Source organism: Pezoporus flaviventris, unplaced genomic scaffold (assembly GCF_033815535.1).
Source record: "Pezoporus flaviventris isolate CSIRO_AGI_PZ_B2104156 unplaced genomic scaffold, CSIRO_AGI_Pfla_v1 ptg000002l, whole genome shotgun sequence".
Classification (NCBI taxonomy): Eukaryota; Metazoa; Chordata; class Aves; order Psittaciformes; family Psittacidae; genus Pezoporus; species Pezoporus flaviventris.
In genome coordinates this window covers 7,978,531-7,995,654 of record NW_026892550.1, presented here as the reverse complement: position 1 = coordinate 7,995,654, position 17,124 = coordinate 7,978,531, and the positions used below count along the sequence as shown (strand labels likewise).

Genomic DNA, 17,124 nt, shown 5'->3' with positions numbered 1-17,124 from the left:
GCAGCTGTAGTTTACATAGCTATATGTTAATCCACAGACAATCTATAGTTCTGAATATTCTCATGGCAACCACAGACCAACAAATGATTTCCCTGGGCTATTTAGGCATACCACTGCTATTAGATCCTCTGATTTTTAATTAAAAGGAGCTAACTCTAAACATCTTGAGGTAATTAAAATAATATCTTCTGTAGGATTCAATTGTTAAAGTTACAGTAATTCTCCTACACGAATTTATTACTCAAAGATATAGCTGCAGCTTCATTAGACAAATGAGATTATCCCTATTTTTTTTCCCCATAAACTTAAAATGTAAAATATGCTAGCAGTTCGGCTCCAATTCTTGAATGCAATGAGAGAATTCCCTCTCCCATATTTTACAGTATAAGTCAAGATAAAGATCTTACTTTCATTATAATTAATATACCACATCAGAAATAGTTCCTTATTATCTCTTTGCTGTTCATAATGCTTTCATAAGGAGCTGATGACCGTGGTAGAGTTATGACTTCATGTTTAAAACTATATACACACTCCTAGCTTTACACATTTATTTCTGGCTAAATTCTGACAAAAAGAAGTAGCACCCTGAGGGAAAACTGTTTGAGCCTGCTTAAGAGTTGTTTATTTTGCATCTGAACACATGTGCAGGGATTGAGTTTTGTAAATGTGTGTCTGTGTCCCTGTGCGTGTATGAAATCTGTATTTCTGAAACGACAATGTTGCAACATGTTGCAATAAACCCCTGGATTTTAGAGAATATTATCATTCCAGGTGTTGCCTAGAGACATATGGAAGCAAAAATAATGGAAGAAAGCTTGCAACAGATGTAATTACTTAAAGTAGTGGTTCACAGAGGGACTTCCACCGTGGATGAGCACTTAGTGTCAGTCAGCTTGGTCCTTATGTCCAGAGTATATCTAAATTTTGAAACTCTTCTAAGTTTTCTGCAAAAACTATTGACTTCCCTCTCTCTCCTACAGCAAAACTTATGCATAAAAGTATGTACCCATTATTTCCTTTTCTCTGTCCTTGGCAAAGGGACCTCTGTCTTTATAATTTCCGTGCCAAATACAAGAGGTAATTTGCACTTTCTCTTAGCACAGGACTTTAGCACTGTCCTTTGCTTTCTGTGTCTTTCACAGTATCACACAGTATCACAGTATGCTAGAGATTGGAAGGGACCTCGAAAGATCATCTAGTCCAATCCCCCTGCCGGAGCAATGTCTTCTACATTAGCTTAAGTATAAATTCTTCATCTTTATTCACAAGACACATTATAGCCTAATCCTAATTTTGAAAACTTTCATTTACTGGTAGGACACTTACTTCAGCCTCCATGATGCCATCCTTCATGGCATGTGTTGGCTAGCTGGCTACGTGTTTGCTCATAAGCTTCCTTTCTAAATTAGGAAGCTCTCAGAAAATTTCCAGGTAAATTCCCCATTAGCTTAAACTAAGCACCCTTAAACTGCTCTGTCACCATGTTTATAAAAAAATATGGCTAAGAATGACAACTGGAACAGTGAGAGGCAGCACATAGTGCTATGCAGTACTGACATACCGATTTGTTCATAGTGTGTTATTTCTCGTCTTCTATTTAAAGTGCAAGGTTTTGGAGATGTGTTTGTAAGAGCTTTGTACAGCACTCGGGGTGGTGGGGCTCTCATCGTCAATGTCATCTCTTATGCCCTCCCACTCTCTCCACCAGAATCTACAAAACCATGCGATGATACTAGATTTCTAGAGTAACAGCCATGCCTGCCTGTTCCACTATGTTAACTGGAATTTAACACTGAATCTGTACCCCAGAAAATGCCAGATTTAAGGACTAACATGGATACAGTGAATCTTGTCTTGAAGAACAGCATTTGATGAGACGATGTCAACTCTAACGGTGCAGGAGCATCTGTGAGTGAGTCTGTATGGGACCTTTTAATTGTTTTTCTTGAACTGCTGCACCCTTGAATGGGAAGTTGCAATGGGAAGTTCCCATTCCCATATGAGATAGTCATTCTTGTTATTCAGAGGTAACACTATGGCTCTGAGAAGTGGTAAGACACACCTCACTACTAAGGATGATGTTACCATGTTCCTCCCAAATCAAGAAAAACATACATATCCCCCCCCATGGCAGGGGGTTGGAACTAGATGATCTTAAGGTCCTTTCCAACCCTAACTATTCTATGAGTCTATAATTCTATGTTGCAAATTAAACATGTTGGAAATGTACCTTTCTGTAGAAGTTTTTGCTCTCTAACTTCAAATGAAACAAAATACAGCACAACTTCTTCAAGTATGACCTTTCTTGGGTCAAAATGAAAAAAAACAAGGGAAGATTTTTTTTTCTCTAAACATCTAAAATCCTGTCTTGTGAGATTAGCTGGTGAATCAAGTTTTGGATAATATTATTATGGGAGAAGTCAAGCAAACAGAAAGATGACTCAAACAGTTCATTGCCAGGACTATTTCTTAACACAGAGGAAAATCATCCTCTGATTGCATATGGAATCCTCCCACAATGGACAGGGAGCCTGGCAACAGAAGTAAAACTGCAAATGCTCCAACTTTTGTTGTGGAACTGGCCTTGCAGATGAAGTATAATGAGGAGACACTAGACAGACACTGGGGAGAAACCATGACATGGCTAAGTAATGCTGTGCCTACCAAAACAGACAAACTGGTAGATAGAATTCTTGCTCCCTGACAAGAAAAAACACAAATAAAATCCAAAAGAAAAAGTGAACCAAAACCAGAGAGAAATTCCGTGAAGACCTGCTCCTGTTATAACCTTGATGGACTCTGCAGGCTGAGAGTGGATTTCTCCTTGTTGAAACCAGTAGGACAGCACTACAACACATCCAAAGTATCTGGTGACTTTCATGGGGCCACCGCAGAACAGAGCCCACCACTGAGAGTGGCTCTGATTGCATCCATGTTGATGGGTTGTGCCTTGGGTAAACAATGTTCAGTGCAACCAACTGCTGTGCATGGTTTTCATCTGCTATAGACTATAGCTCAACCCTGTGAATATTCATGTGCTGAGCAAAGAACTGGGCTACTCCTTGTTCAGTGTCTCAGGCACTTGAGTTTTTCTCCCATTGCCCTGCATGTTGGGCTGTGGGACTTTTCCACAGCTTTAGGATTGGAATAGGATATGTTATTTCTGTGGAGCTTGAAGACATTTATTAATAAGAATCTGTAAAAAGATCAAAACAAGCACAGAAACCCAATTCCACCCTATATGTGTCAAAAGTAAATTTACAATGGATAATACTCCCCAGGACATATGTTTTTCCTGGCTCCTTCATCACGCTAGTGAAATACAGCCAGTGCTCAGTTCCGGACTTTGCAGACACTCATCATCGATAAACTAGATGGAAAAGCCAAGTGTTTCTATGGGCTTAAAAATAATCATTATTTAATGACACTCAGAGAAGGACTTCTTTGGAGGGCAGTTCAAATGGCACCAGCTGTTCTGAAAAGGAGATTTAAAGGATCTTGGTGCAGCATATAATAAAACCATACACCATTTTTCGGTCATCACAAATAATATGTGTATATGCACACGTTCTCGTCCAAAGTCAACCATTTCCTGAAATCTCTCCCTAGTGCTGGGACACAAATTGTATTTGTTTTGACATTCAATATTTTATTCCACTTCTGGACAAGCTGATAATACTGTTATTGCATCCTACTTTAAGCGCATCTGACATGTTAAACATTGAGTTTGTCCAGTTTTCCATTGTACACACTTTCCTCCAGCTTTGAAGTCAATACTGCTGCTCCTTTTTGCATCCTTTACTGGTTTGCGCCCTGAGGAAGTGGTAGTCTGGTACCTGGTTTCAGCAAGCACAGACTAAAGCAGAGTTACTTGTAGAAGCTCTTTTTCCACAACACAGTTGCCATAGGCAGGGCAGCATTTGGATGTGGCTTTTTTAAAAACAGGGCTGGACAAGAAGCAATTCTCTGATCATGGCTGTAAGGCTCTCATGTTTTCTTACTCTTCCTGTGACCTTTAAAACAATTGTAATTCTCTCCCTAATACATCAATGTAGGTCAGCTCTCGATGAGAGCAATCAGCCACTGCGGAGAGGAAAGCACTCACTTTGTCTCAGCTCTGTCTGACCTAGAACGACAGAATCTCTCTTCACCCCTGTATTTTTGAAGGAGCTGTTACATGCTTAGGTCATTAAACCCAGGCTTGTTTAAACTTAGGAAGCATTTCAGACTGTGCTGTGTGTCCAGTCTGTTTTCATCTTTTCTTACCAGTCCACCAATTCTGCACATTTTAATGAGAGATTTTACAATTACTTCCAGCTTGCCGAGGAAAATAATAAGCAGTGGCAGGTCTAGGATTATCCTTAATAACATCCCTGAGGTACACATAATGATTTCTCCGTGGATGGCTTCCTGGGATCTTGTCGGTCAGGAAGTTCCTATTCAATTGAAGTGTGTTTTACTGATAGATGGAATGCTGATTTTTTCACTCAGTGTCATGTGACATTAACTATGGTGTCTTAAACGTGTACATTGTGTGCCACGTACGTTCAAAACACAGGGTTCAAGAATACCTGGAATTCTTCCAAGAATGAAATCTGGTTTGTCTGACAAAGTACAGTATTGCTGGATGCTAACTGTCTTATTAGCTGAATCCTCCTAAACGTTTTCCATTATCTTACAATAGAATCGTGCTCACCACTTTTTTCCCCTGTTAAAATAATGGTACAATATCCAGCAAACTGATCTGGTGGAATTTCTTTGATACTCATAAATACAACAGTATTACAACAGTCAACATTTACTAGTCAAGCCTTCATAATCTTTTCTTTCCATTTATATGGGTCTGCTGATTTTAAAGTGTTCATCATAGTATGTGTTGCTTAACATCCTCCTGTGTTAGTAAGGGAAAGTATTTCATCACATCCTGGTGATAAAAGCGAGGAAATACAGTGCAGAGCTATTTGTTGAGTACTTTTTTTTCCTCATTATAAACAATTCTATCATCACAGCTTGTATTTTTGCTACAGGGAATGATGTCTGCCTATTGATTCTTACACTATATGTAAAGAATGCATTACACTGTTAAAGAGGATCTGTTCTCAGGCAATGCTCATCCATTGCTTATGTGCAAGCTGCCCCAAGAGCCCTTGTGGAGCTGGTAGGGTGCAGTATATGCTGCACAGCACTCTGGCAGTAGGGTTGCTTTTCTCTGGATGACTTAGAAGGTGTCCTGGCCAATGAATCACCTACCGAAAGCATGAGGCATGTCTCTATCAGTCATAGGTCTGACCATACTAGAGTGCCATGTTGATCCTTTCACGGGCTGTTGTCCAACTCCTGGTAATCTCTCCATAGCAAACACACTGCAAGCAGTCGCCCATCTAAACAAAATTGTCATTGTGAATTGAGGGATTTTCTCTTATCAAAGAACTTAAATTTTAAAATATTCTTTGCAGAAAAGGAGGGATAACAAAGGATATTTCATGACTTGGAAAAAATTAATTTTTAGCAAAGTTTTGAGTACAGAGAAGATGACAAACAAGTGAAATGAGCTGGGGAGGGCACTCTGCAGGAGGATGGAAGAACATGGGCAGGTAAAGGCAGCTATTGTCCACTGACACTGGATCTCTGGAGTCTTCTGCAAACCTCAGCAGATGCTGGATGCTGAAGTTGACCATAGTTCTCAAACTAAAACACATGCAAATTTTCTTCAGGAAATCCACTGGGAATTTTTTTAGCCACACACTTGCTGGTCTATTTGACAAACACAGGGAAGAAAATCCTGATGGAAATCTCCATTAATTCAAGAGGGATTCATTCTGTGGGAATGATGCAACCAGTCTGCAGAAATTTGGGAAAGAAAAAGGCAAGGTAGTCAGCAGAACTGTTGCTCTCAGCAAAAGTTGCATTATCTCCTTCTGCCTCTGAAAGGAAATGATGTGAAATGCTCTCCTTGTATTTGACAGTGTTGTGGGCAGCCCGCTGTGCTCACAGCTGACCATCGCTTGGCTGGATCCGCCTGCCTCACATTATACTATCACATGGATGTCTCATGCAGTGAGCTCCCCTTTGCTTAAGGTGCTCCTCAGGCCAGTGAACCGAGCTAAGATGTTCTGCAGGCTTACTCTGATCACAGGATAATGAGAATTGGAAATAAAACACTGCTGAGGCCCATGAAGGTGCAGTGCTATGAGAGGACACACAGGTCTCCCTGATGTCTGTATGGTTGCATCTTAGAGAGACCGGTCATGCTGGTAGCATGTGTTAGTATTAAATCACCACTCATGTCTGAAAACACATTAAGTCAGTAAAGAAAATACATGACTAAAGACAAACAGAAGAGGAACTTGCTACCCTGCAGAACACATGATAAATCATTTATTACAGTAGGAAACAGGCTTTCAGACAGAAACAGCAGTGTATGAGTCTACTTATCTCTGCAGAAAACAAGCACCACTGGGAAACCTGTATCCATAGAACTGTAGCTGTAAAGATGCAGAGCTTCCATCTGGCTCACCAGACCTTTCTCCTGACATCACCGCTCCTATAAAAGGTGATGTGAAATACTCATGTATTTATCTCACATCAGCGAGGGAAGCGTATGCATTCAGTGTCCTGAAGAACAAGACCAATGTGGTTTGTTTTTTTTCTGTTAGAAAAGAGGTTTTTTGCTTTAACTGACTCACGTCAACAGAAAGACATCATCATGGAAGAAACCAGCTCAAAATACCCTTGGCAGGTAGATGGCTTGATAAAGTCATGAAGACAAAAAATGCCGCTATCCAGGAGAGAGACCATCATGGGCACAGCAGAAGCAGCAGGTTAGGGATCTTTCAGCCTGCTTGGATTCAACCTTGTGGTGCCTTCATGTGGCAGCTTGAAAGGACAGATTCCCATGGCCAAATTGTTTTGGACTGAAGCTATTTGACAGCCTTTGACCCAGCTCCCCAACCAAGCTAAAATGACACATCCAACTTTGGCATGTGATCCGGGAGGGAAATGACTTTCCTGTTCTTTAATGTCCTATGAAGAGGAACAAACTGCATATGATCATGACATCTTGTGGCAGTGGTTGAATTACTGCCCTATGATTTAGTAGATAATTGGATGCCAAATTTCATGACATCTTTCTTCCTCCATGCTGCAGCTCTGCAAGTTCACACAGTTCCAGCTGCTCTGAGAAGCTGGATGGAGAAAACCTCTAGAACCTTTGGCTTATTGTTGACTTCAGAGGCAGAGGATATTTTGCTCCTTTAATTACACAGGTCTGGCTTAACATACAGGTCAGAAATTCATAGTCATAACTGATTAAAGAATGGTTACCCAGATATTTATACAGAAAATAGTAGAGTTTTGACAATACTGAGTACAGCATGGCTCTGGCCCATAGAACGAGCCAGGCTTCGCTGTGCTGTGGCTTTGTACTGGGTGTGAGAGTAAATGGAGACAGCCTTTGCTGGCAGCATATAAAGCCCAACAGCTGCTGAACACCTGCATTAGCTTGCAAACCGTCTTGGTGCGGAGCCACCAGCACCCACAGCTGGGGTAGAGAGATGTGTAGTGTTATACAGAGCAAATCCCCAAGGCCCCACAGGCCTGCTTTGCTTTTATTTATTTCAGCTTTGGTGTGCAGCCTTCTAACTTTTGCCATTAACTGTGTGGATATCCAAGGATGCCATAAAGCTCAAGCTTAGTGCAAGCTGTGTGACTGTTCATATTAGTGTCTATAATTGTGACGTGTTACTGAGTAGCCCATTTTGCCTACCCATAATCATGTTCTTGCTGATGCACTCCTTGCCCTACACTGCCCTGCACTGCTTGTCCTAGTTGAAGTCAGAAGCTTTTCAGGACAAACAGCACACTTCCCTGACCATTTGCACAGTCCTTATCAGCATATACAGCCTCAGCTTTTATCAGGGAATTTGGATATTGACTAGTCATAATAAATAAGATTAGCAGGAACAGCTCAGGGATATATTTCCACAGGGTGTCTGTTTATCCTGCCATGTGTTTGGTGGCTATCTTTGGGGCTTCCTGGGTCTTCAGTTCTGCTCTACTGTGACATAGTTGATTGCTCAGGGTTTATTTTTGATAAAGATGGCTTCAGCTATCAAACACCTTTTTGATAAAGATGGCTTCAGCTATCAAACACCTTTGTTTTTTCCTCTAGGCCACAAATGCCTCATAAATAAGACTTACAGTTTATATGTGAGATTTACATACAGTAATCTGTTTCCCAGCGACAAAGAAAGAGGCAGGATAAGACCATATCACTTATGAAGAGGTCAGAGGTGATGGCAAAATCATACACATGTAAGACAGTGGAATAATGCTGCTGATTGATTGGTAGTACAAAATGTGGAGTGACAGATCAATGCTAGCGGTCTCTGTGTTTTATGTAGCGGGGCATCTCCTCCCCATTTGCCCTTCTCACTGGTGCTCACACTGGATATTGGGCATAAATGTGCTCTGACTACTTAAGTCTGTACAAATGCAAGCAGGAGACACTTTCTGGATTGTCTACTGACACAGAAAATAAATAATCACGAGACCCCATGATTCCATGATACCTAATGATAGGTATTTAGCTGTATGGATCTATTTTTTCTTTTTTCTCATGGGATGATGCCACCTATTGGTCATCATTAAAAGAAGCAAAACAGTTCAAAGCAAAGGCTAAACTTTTGACTGTTTTCCACAGTTCAACAACTAGACATCCCAAATTATGGTACCTCATTAGAAAAGGCAGAAAAAACACAGGCAACACTGACTATCTCCGGCAAAGAAAAAAGTTCGTTAAAAAAAGAGAGGTAAGGTTTAACAAGATCATTTTTATTAATTTTTCCAACATAATCAACAGTTTCATCAGTTTGAGGTTTTTCTTTGCCTGTTATTTTTACTGCAGTGTTTTGAGGGTGATCATCTTTAATTGACCTTGATCTTCTGGTGGTAAAATTATCAACATTTAAGATCAAGATGTCTGGCTATGAAATTATCTTTATTAAAATCTAGCAGTCTGTGATAGTTTCCAACTTCCCACTTCTGAGCTAAAACGGGCTGTGTCACTAATCCAGGCTCCACGAAGAGCCATCTCATCATATTGTCATGTTATTTACTGTTTGATTCCCTGGAACTGTGGCAGCTAGCAAGCTACCTAAGGAGTACCCTCTAGGGATGGATATCTGGCTTTGTTAACATTGAAATGATTGCTCTTCCTCAACTTTTTCTTCCTTTTTTTTCTGAAATAGTATATAGGTTGGGTCTCTGCAATCAGTTGGCTGACAACAGGGGAGCGGAGGGGGAGATATCTTTCAGTGTTCTCCCAGTATGATCATAATAAAGCTTCTGTACAGCCTGTCCTAAATACCTTTTTGCTTTTGTTCAGCTTATTCATAATCCCTGGTGGGAAATGTTTTTAATCACTCAACTTCTGTAATATGACAGTAAAGTCAAGAGACTGGTTAGAACATTTCTTTTATAGAAACCTTGCAAAGCAGTGATCATAATAAATCTTCATATTTTTTGTATTTGATTTTGTATTTGATTAAGTGTGCAGATGCTTTGAGCAACCTGGTCTAGTGGAAGGTATCCCTGCCCACGGCAGGGGCTTGGAACCAGATGCTCTTTAAGGCCCCTTCCAACCCAAATCATTCTATGATTCAGTCTATATGTTCTGCTCTTGCTCCTGTCATTATTATGTTAACAGTGCCTGAGACCAAGTTGGAATTGATTTCAAAGTTACTTTAAAATTTGGCACTTCTCTATGAAAATCTCCTTCATTTTCAGTGTTCAACATATGGTCTCATTTCCTCCTGATGTTTGAAATAAGTATCCATCTCGGGCCCATCCAGCCTCTTGCAAGCTGTTTGGTTTACAATTTTGACCTCAGCCTGCCTATAACAGGTTTATTAATACATAATTCTGCCCACCATGAAGGTCTGTTCAGAGTTTTGCTGCCTTGAAGGATCTCTGCCCACATATTTTTATATAGCTGCAAAATAATAATAAAAAAGGATTAATTCATATGGAAAATAAACCAAAGAAAAATTCTGTAAGAGAAATATTATCTAACTTATTGGTTAAAAATGGGATTTTGATTGAATTTCTAGACAATAAATGTGAGCAATTATGTACAGGCAAGAATAAACACAAAATTTCTGAGTACAGTAATCAGGTATCTGTGAAAATCATTTAGACCATCTTTGGCATGAGAGCAGGAAAACAGTAACCTTTACGATTTCTTGTTTTCAACTTGACATGAGTTGTATTATCAAAGGTAGCAATTTGGAAACCAGGTTCTATTAAGCTAATCTTTGTTCTGTCCAAACCCGAAGACTGTGTCTGAAAGTAGTAGTACATGTCTGGTTTTACCTTTATTTCAACACATTTCTGGAAATGACTTCTCTCCCAGATGTGAACTGTTCAATCTGAGCCTAAGAAATTCTTCTCTCATAAGCAGATTGTTAATTCATCATCTTCATCAATTTGCAATTTTATGTGGAACAGTTTAAAAAAAACATATGGGAAGTAAATTCTGCAAAAGTATAATTTTAGCATTATTTGGCAGCTCCTAATTAACTGAACCTTAAAAAATTAAATAACATCTTAGAAATATGAGGAAAGAAAGGCCTTATATTCAGCAGTAAGCTGCACTACAGTATATCATATTAAGACAGTACAAAAGCAGTTAGTGAAATGAAGTGAAAAGCCTTTCTTCAACAGCAAAAGATGGCTTGGCCCTGTATCACAGAATCATAGAATAGTTAGGGTTGGAAAGGACCTTAAGGTCACCTAGCTCCAACCTCCCCTTGCCAGGGGCAGGGAAACCCTACTCTAGACCACGTCACCCAAGGCTCTGTCTAACCCAGCCCCGAACACCATCAGGGATGGAGCATTCACAGCTTCCTTGGGCAACCCATTCCAGTGCCTCACCACCCTCAGAGTAAAGAACTTCTTCCTTATAGCCAATCTAAATTTCCCCTGTTTTAACCCATTACCCCTTGTCCTATCACTACAGTCCCTGATGAAGAGTCCCTCCCCAGCATCCCTATAGGCCCCCTTCAGATACTGGAAGGCTGCTATGAGGTCTCCACGCAGCCTTCTCTTCTCCAGGCTGAACAGCGCCAACTTCCTCAGCCTGTCTTCATACGGGAGGTGCTCCAGTGCCCTGATCATCCTCGTGGCCCTCCTCTGGACTTGTTCCAACAGTTCCATGTCCTTTTTATGTTAAGGACACCAGAACTGCACACAATATTCCAAGTGAGGTCTCACAAGAGCAGAGTAAAGGGGTAGGATCACCTCCTTCGACCTGCTGGTCACACTCCCTTTGATGCAGCCCATGTAATTAATATAAAATACATTTTTACCTTGATTACATGGACTAGTGTTAACTATTTATTCCATTCCAAGTTTGATTTAATATTATCTAACAATTTAGAATTAATCTTGAAATAAATATAGCGAGAACTTCTCATACTTAAGCTGAAATTGTCAAAGCTTCTATGGGGAAACGCTGTCCACACCATCAAAGTTTCTTTTAAAGAGGCTCTAGATTCTTATTTAGTGCTTAAATCTTCTCATAACAAATCTGCAAGCTTTTCTTCTGTCCCAGTCTTGATGTGTGGCTCTCGGTGCAAGGCACTGCACTGCAGTACAACGTAGGTTACCCTGAATTAAACTAATTTCCCTGTTATGCTTGGATAATCTATTCTTTATCATACTGTAATTTTAACTAAAACATTTCAATTGGGGTTTAGAAGTTGCAAAGGTAGCAATGAATTAAATATAGACAGCCAGGAGAAAAGGAGCTTCGTTATTTTCTTTGAGTGAGGGATTGGCAACCTTTTTCAAATTTCAGTTGGCAATATTTACACAAGTTGAAAACCACAGGCTTAAAGGCAGTTCAGAAAACCTTCCTGAACTCTGCAGAACACGGTTTGGATACCACTGCTTAAATTATTTTCTCGATATGACTCAATGAATTTAAAGAATCTTTACCAAATATTTGTATACAAGGAAGTCAGTAATTTTTAGAGTCCTATCTGCATGTGTCTCATATTATATTCCTAATATTAATCTCTAAAATTAATCTCTAATATTAGTAAGCCTCTGTGCCTTCCTTGTTTGCATGAGTTAAGAGCGAGCCAAAGAGTAGATAGCCAAATCCATTACATGACAGATTTATCAGCTGCTGATAAGAAATCTCCAGCTGACTGTTAGAAAGAGGGTAGTATTCTAGGAACAGATCTCTGTGTACTTGCACCATAATTTCTATTCCTGCTTATAGCATCTGCTCACAGCTTCTGTTAGAGACAGAGTAATGGTAAAAATGGGCTTTTGGCCAATGCAGATAGCCTTAACATTCTTACGGATGATGTTCCTTCTCTTAGAGCTTTGCCTCTTGACCTCTTTCACTAATTTAATCCTCAAAAATCTACAGAAACGGAAACAAAGTTTCCAGTGATGATCACTGTCCTCTTGTTGAGATGGCTGGGTACCTAGAGCTAGCCTTTCCTCTTTTATTTGTAGAGACTGTGTTACCAAAGTAATCACTCTGTTAGGTCAGCGTCACATTAGAAACATCTGGGCTGCCTTTTGTATTGCTTGATCACCATGGGAACGATGGACAACTTTAGATGCAAAGACACAGAGAATATTGAAGAGCACTGAGTACACTTGACTCAGCAGCCCTGTCAAACAGCCTGGCAGTGTCCCCAGGCTCTAGTGATTCTCTACAGGGTCTATCCACACTAAACCAAACTACCGTACTGTGACACTAGTCTCTGCATAACAGTAATCCCATGGCTTGGCCCTGCTGAGTAGGATTGGCAGGTAAGCAAGAATTTTGGTTTGCTGAGACTTCGGAAAGAAATACAGATCTTTGAATATGTCAAGGAAAAAAAAAAGCAGAGAGGGACCATGACTGAGTATAGCCAAATCCATGGTGCAACCACATCCTGAATCCTGCTTGTAGGTCTGGTTATGACACCTCAGAAAGGATACAGCAGAACCAGGGAAGACAGAAGGAAAGTAAGGCCTGTCAGAGGAATTAAAAGGCCTCCACAGATAATAAATGTATACAGACTGGGACTAGGATATATTTTTTCACAGCATTCATAGTTAAATTACGGAAATTATGGTGTCTTGGAAGCCAAAAGACAGCCGAATTTGGAAATGGATGGGAAAAATGAATGGAAGATAGATACATCTGTGGCTATTAAACAGAGTGATTCAACCATGAGGTAAAAGCATGAGGTATCTCTTAGACCACCAACTGCCAACAGCTGAGACACCAGGGAAAGCACACCTCAATATTTCATCTGTTTCATACAGTTTTCTCCTTGGCCATCCTTCCCTGTCAGTTAGAGAGTATTCTGTGAACTGGATCCAGTATGGCCATTATTACGCTCCTAATTCAACTCTTTTTTTGTGTAATTTAGACTATTAAAAAAATATCTCTCAGGCTTAATAAGGACGGATTGTATCTTCATTAAAGGAATGACAGGTGCTAACAAAACTGCATCCTTCCCGTTTGTATCAAGATTACTGAGCTCCCTTGGATAATCTTGTCCCTGGTTAGTACAAGATACTCCTTATATCTTACAATTCCTACTGGATAAACAGAATTCTCAAAGAATTGTGCAATTTCTGACATAATTTTTAGCTGGAACAAGTTTTACATTTTTCTTTCTCTTATTAAAATACACAATTTATGAGGAATTAAAAGAGAAAAAGAATTTCTACACCATTTACATGCACATCACACAAACTAGGTGTAATGTGAATATCAATAAGGGCAGCAAAAGCCCTAGGCAGAGAAGAAATACACCTTACTACATCTCCAAGGTATTAAGCTGTATACTGAAGACATGCTACTACTTAAGGAATCTTAGGAGGTGGTGTAATTTTGTTGTTGTTGTTGTTGTTCAGCAGCACAGATGCCCACAAGAGCAAATTAAAGCAATGCTGTATGAATTTCCTATCGAAGACTACCTCCAGCAAATACAAAATGTTATTTTCTGATGACATCAATTTAACTCTATTACTTTCCACTGAAAAAGTGTCTTTCTTTTCTTTTGTAGCTGTGAAGCATTATGGCTATTTAAAGGCAATACTCTTCTTAATGACTATACTTACAAATTACAAAATGGATTTTCTTACCTCTCCATTAGCTTTAGCAATGGGAGAGTTGAGGATGAAGTCTGGAGGCGCAAAGACATCAACCAGGGCAACTGCATCATCCTTCAGCTGTTTAAAAAAAGAAAACATGCATTTGGCAACTTCTGTAGTTGTCTGTGGTTACCCGTGAACTAGAGAGTGGCACAAAGATTATTTTCATAAAGAACCAGCTATTGTTAACTTAAAAGAAATCCATGCAAGAAGTCTGGATTTATTTTGCTTTTTTATCTCCTTTTGACAGGGTAACTGCCAAGAGACCAATTTTTAAATGCTTTCCTCCCTCCTAAAATGTGGTTTTAAGCCACATTTTAACCAAGATGGTACTGTTTACATACATAAAACCCCATGTTTTTGAACTCTAAAAACAATGTCCAGATTCCTCTTTGAAATTTAGTTACCTGTGAAGAATACAAAGAAAAAGAATTCGTGAATTAAAATAAATAGAAAAAAATAACAGAACTGGACTGCAGTATTTCACTGGCTTTCCAATTAAGATAATAAGGCCACAAATGATTATGTTATATATAAAATAACACTTACAAATGAGTGTTATTTAGTAAGCTATATATTCTTTTCAGTTTTGGATAAATAAACTAGGACTAGATTCAGGGTCGATGAGTTACTAAACTTTACAGGAAGTTATTCAGAAACTACTGATGTAATATATTGCTAATTTACCTCTTGAAGTACAGAATAACTGATACATCCCTTTTTCATGATTCATATACTATATCATTATTTAATCACAAGAAACAATAATCAGGGCTTACCCTGTGGCAGAGCTCCAGAATGGCATTCTGAATAAATTTACCAGCTTGTTCACCTGAAGCATAGCCACCTGCAAATACATTCACAAAGAAGCTTATGCCAGTTACAGTTACTCTGACTCAGTCCTTTTACAAAGAAGTTTATTAGTCCCGTTTCCATGCAACTAAATAGATGCTCCTGTGTAACTGGAGTTGACTGCAAGATCATTGATCTAAGACATTTGGAGCCTTTTCCACTAACAAGCTACACCACAGCATCTTGGTGCCCACCCCTTATCCTCTCCCCCAAGCACAAAACTTGTGAGCCCTCCTCATCTCTGAGGTAAGAGTCTTTTCGGTTATTTTGTCACTCCGGATTCCTGCTCCTCAAAATTTTACCCTGAATAATTGTTTTTTATTACACAGGCAAAAAGAAAATGCTCTAATCTAAATCCCAATTAGGATTCTTTCCCCCTGCCAAAAGACTTTTATAAATTGACACGCACAGTACATTCAGGGAGCTGATCTCACCTTGGTAGAGCACAGCCAGATGTTTACTTAAAGACCAGAGTCCATAGAGAGCACTGAGTTTCTTAAGCACTGGCTGTAGAGTAGATGGTATGCTGGGATCATGAGTGTAGTCATGATATCTTTGTAAGACTGTTTGCTCAATAAAAGCAATGGCTAATGATCGACAGTAGTACACCTTAGGAAACAGAAAAGATCACTGAGTGACAAAATACAAGAAACCAATCCTCAGCTGGTACAAAACTGCATTGCTCTTTTGAAGTTAGTGGAGATTTGGTGATTTAGATCTGGTGATCTATCTTGAGACTAAAGAAAGTCTAAGAAGAAACCCTAGGAGAAAACCATCTACAACGTCTTTGCAAAGGCTAGTCATGAAATGCATCATGAAATGCCTTCCAGAAATAAGATCCAAATTTTCTACTGTGTTCCAATTTGTGTACTGTCTTATACCAAAGGGAGCACAAATTGTACACGCATTACTAGCGTAATTTGGCAGCTACACCCAGACAGGGATCTCTTCATCAGAGAGAAGACCATGCCAAATCAGTTTTGTTGAAGAAGACCAGTGTAAACCATTGGAGGTTTACATTCATTTAATATTATACACAGCTTTATGAAGAAGATAAAATCTGCAAAGTGGTTTAGTAACCTATTGAAAACATATTACGGTCCCTTCAAATAATAAACAATCTGATCACGTTAGCATGAGTGCATTCTGTTTATGGTTTGCAATAGATTGCAATATGTTTTGAAAGAACTATCCAACTAATCCTTGCCAACTCTCTGATCAGAAAGGCAAATCACTAGTTACTGTCAATATGGAGTAGAAAACCTTAAGGAACTGTACTCACATGGGAATATGTGTCTACTTTTATATATTCCACCTTTGCAGGATCATGGCATATGTCCTATCACAAAAGACTACTGACTGAAAACACTCTAGTCAGTGAACAGAAGGGTATAAGAAACTGCTACTGTTGTGATCAATTTGTTGCAGTGCTGTAACCTGGTGTTTGGTTTTAGCCCATATGTTTAGGTGTGGGTTGCTTGTTTTGGGTTTTTTGCTTGCTTTGTTTTGTTTCATTTAGAATTAGTTGATTAGTTTTTCTTTCTTTATTTTAAATATTTGTATCATCCTTGCACTTAAATTCACTGCGGCATTTAAAAAAGGCATATTCCAAAGATCACCATCTTTCTCGACAGATGTTCAGTGACGTACTTATGTTCAAGCTCAGATACAAGCATGAACTTCAAAATGCACAGCTATCCTCTGCAGGTTTACCAAGGACTTCCCCCTTGCTAGATGGACTTTTTTAGATATGAATGTCAATTGCTTAGTCAGAATGAAATAAATATTAACATCCCAAATGAAGCATTAAATGCCTATTCTTCTGCGCTATAATTCTATTTCCTTCTTTACCTTTGCTTGCACTTCTGTATTGTTTCTATCAAGCCATCCCCAAACCAAAATAACCTTGGGATAAGCTATGAATCTCTTCCAGATCTCCCATAGCAGGAACAAATATCATATATTAGTCAACCACTGGGCTGACAGAAAAGTGCTCCTTCATGCCCAGAAAGTTTTAAATCAAATATGCATACATATTTAAAGCAAAGCTTGCAAATCATTTTCAGATGTTTTTGAGGCATGCCATTTAAAATAAAAATT

General features: G+C 39.2%; 1 protein-coding gene across 5 annotated transcripts in view; it reads right to left on the bottom strand.

Annotated features, from left to right (window-relative positions):
* Window positions 1–8,814: 8,814 nt before the first annotated feature.
* Window positions 8,815–17,124, bottom strand: part of ACOX3 (acyl-CoA oxidase 3, pristanoyl) — a 32,924-nt gene continuing 24,614 nt past the window's right edge. For all 5 annotated transcript variants that reach the window (XM_061468070.1, XM_061468081.1, XM_061468090.1 and 2 more), the window contains 4 exons: window positions 15,459–15,633; window positions 14,952–15,019; window positions 14,164–14,250; window positions 8,815–9,994 (listed from right to left, as the gene is read on the bottom strand). In XM_061468070.1, the coding sequence (XP_061324054.1) occupies window positions 9,875–9,994; window positions 14,164–14,250; window positions 14,952–15,019; window positions 15,459–15,633 (450 nt within the window). In that variant the 3' untranslated portion in view covers window positions 8,815–9,874. The remainder of the gene's footprint in view (window positions 9,995–14,163; window positions 14,251–14,951; window positions 15,020–15,458; window positions 15,634–17,124) is intronic.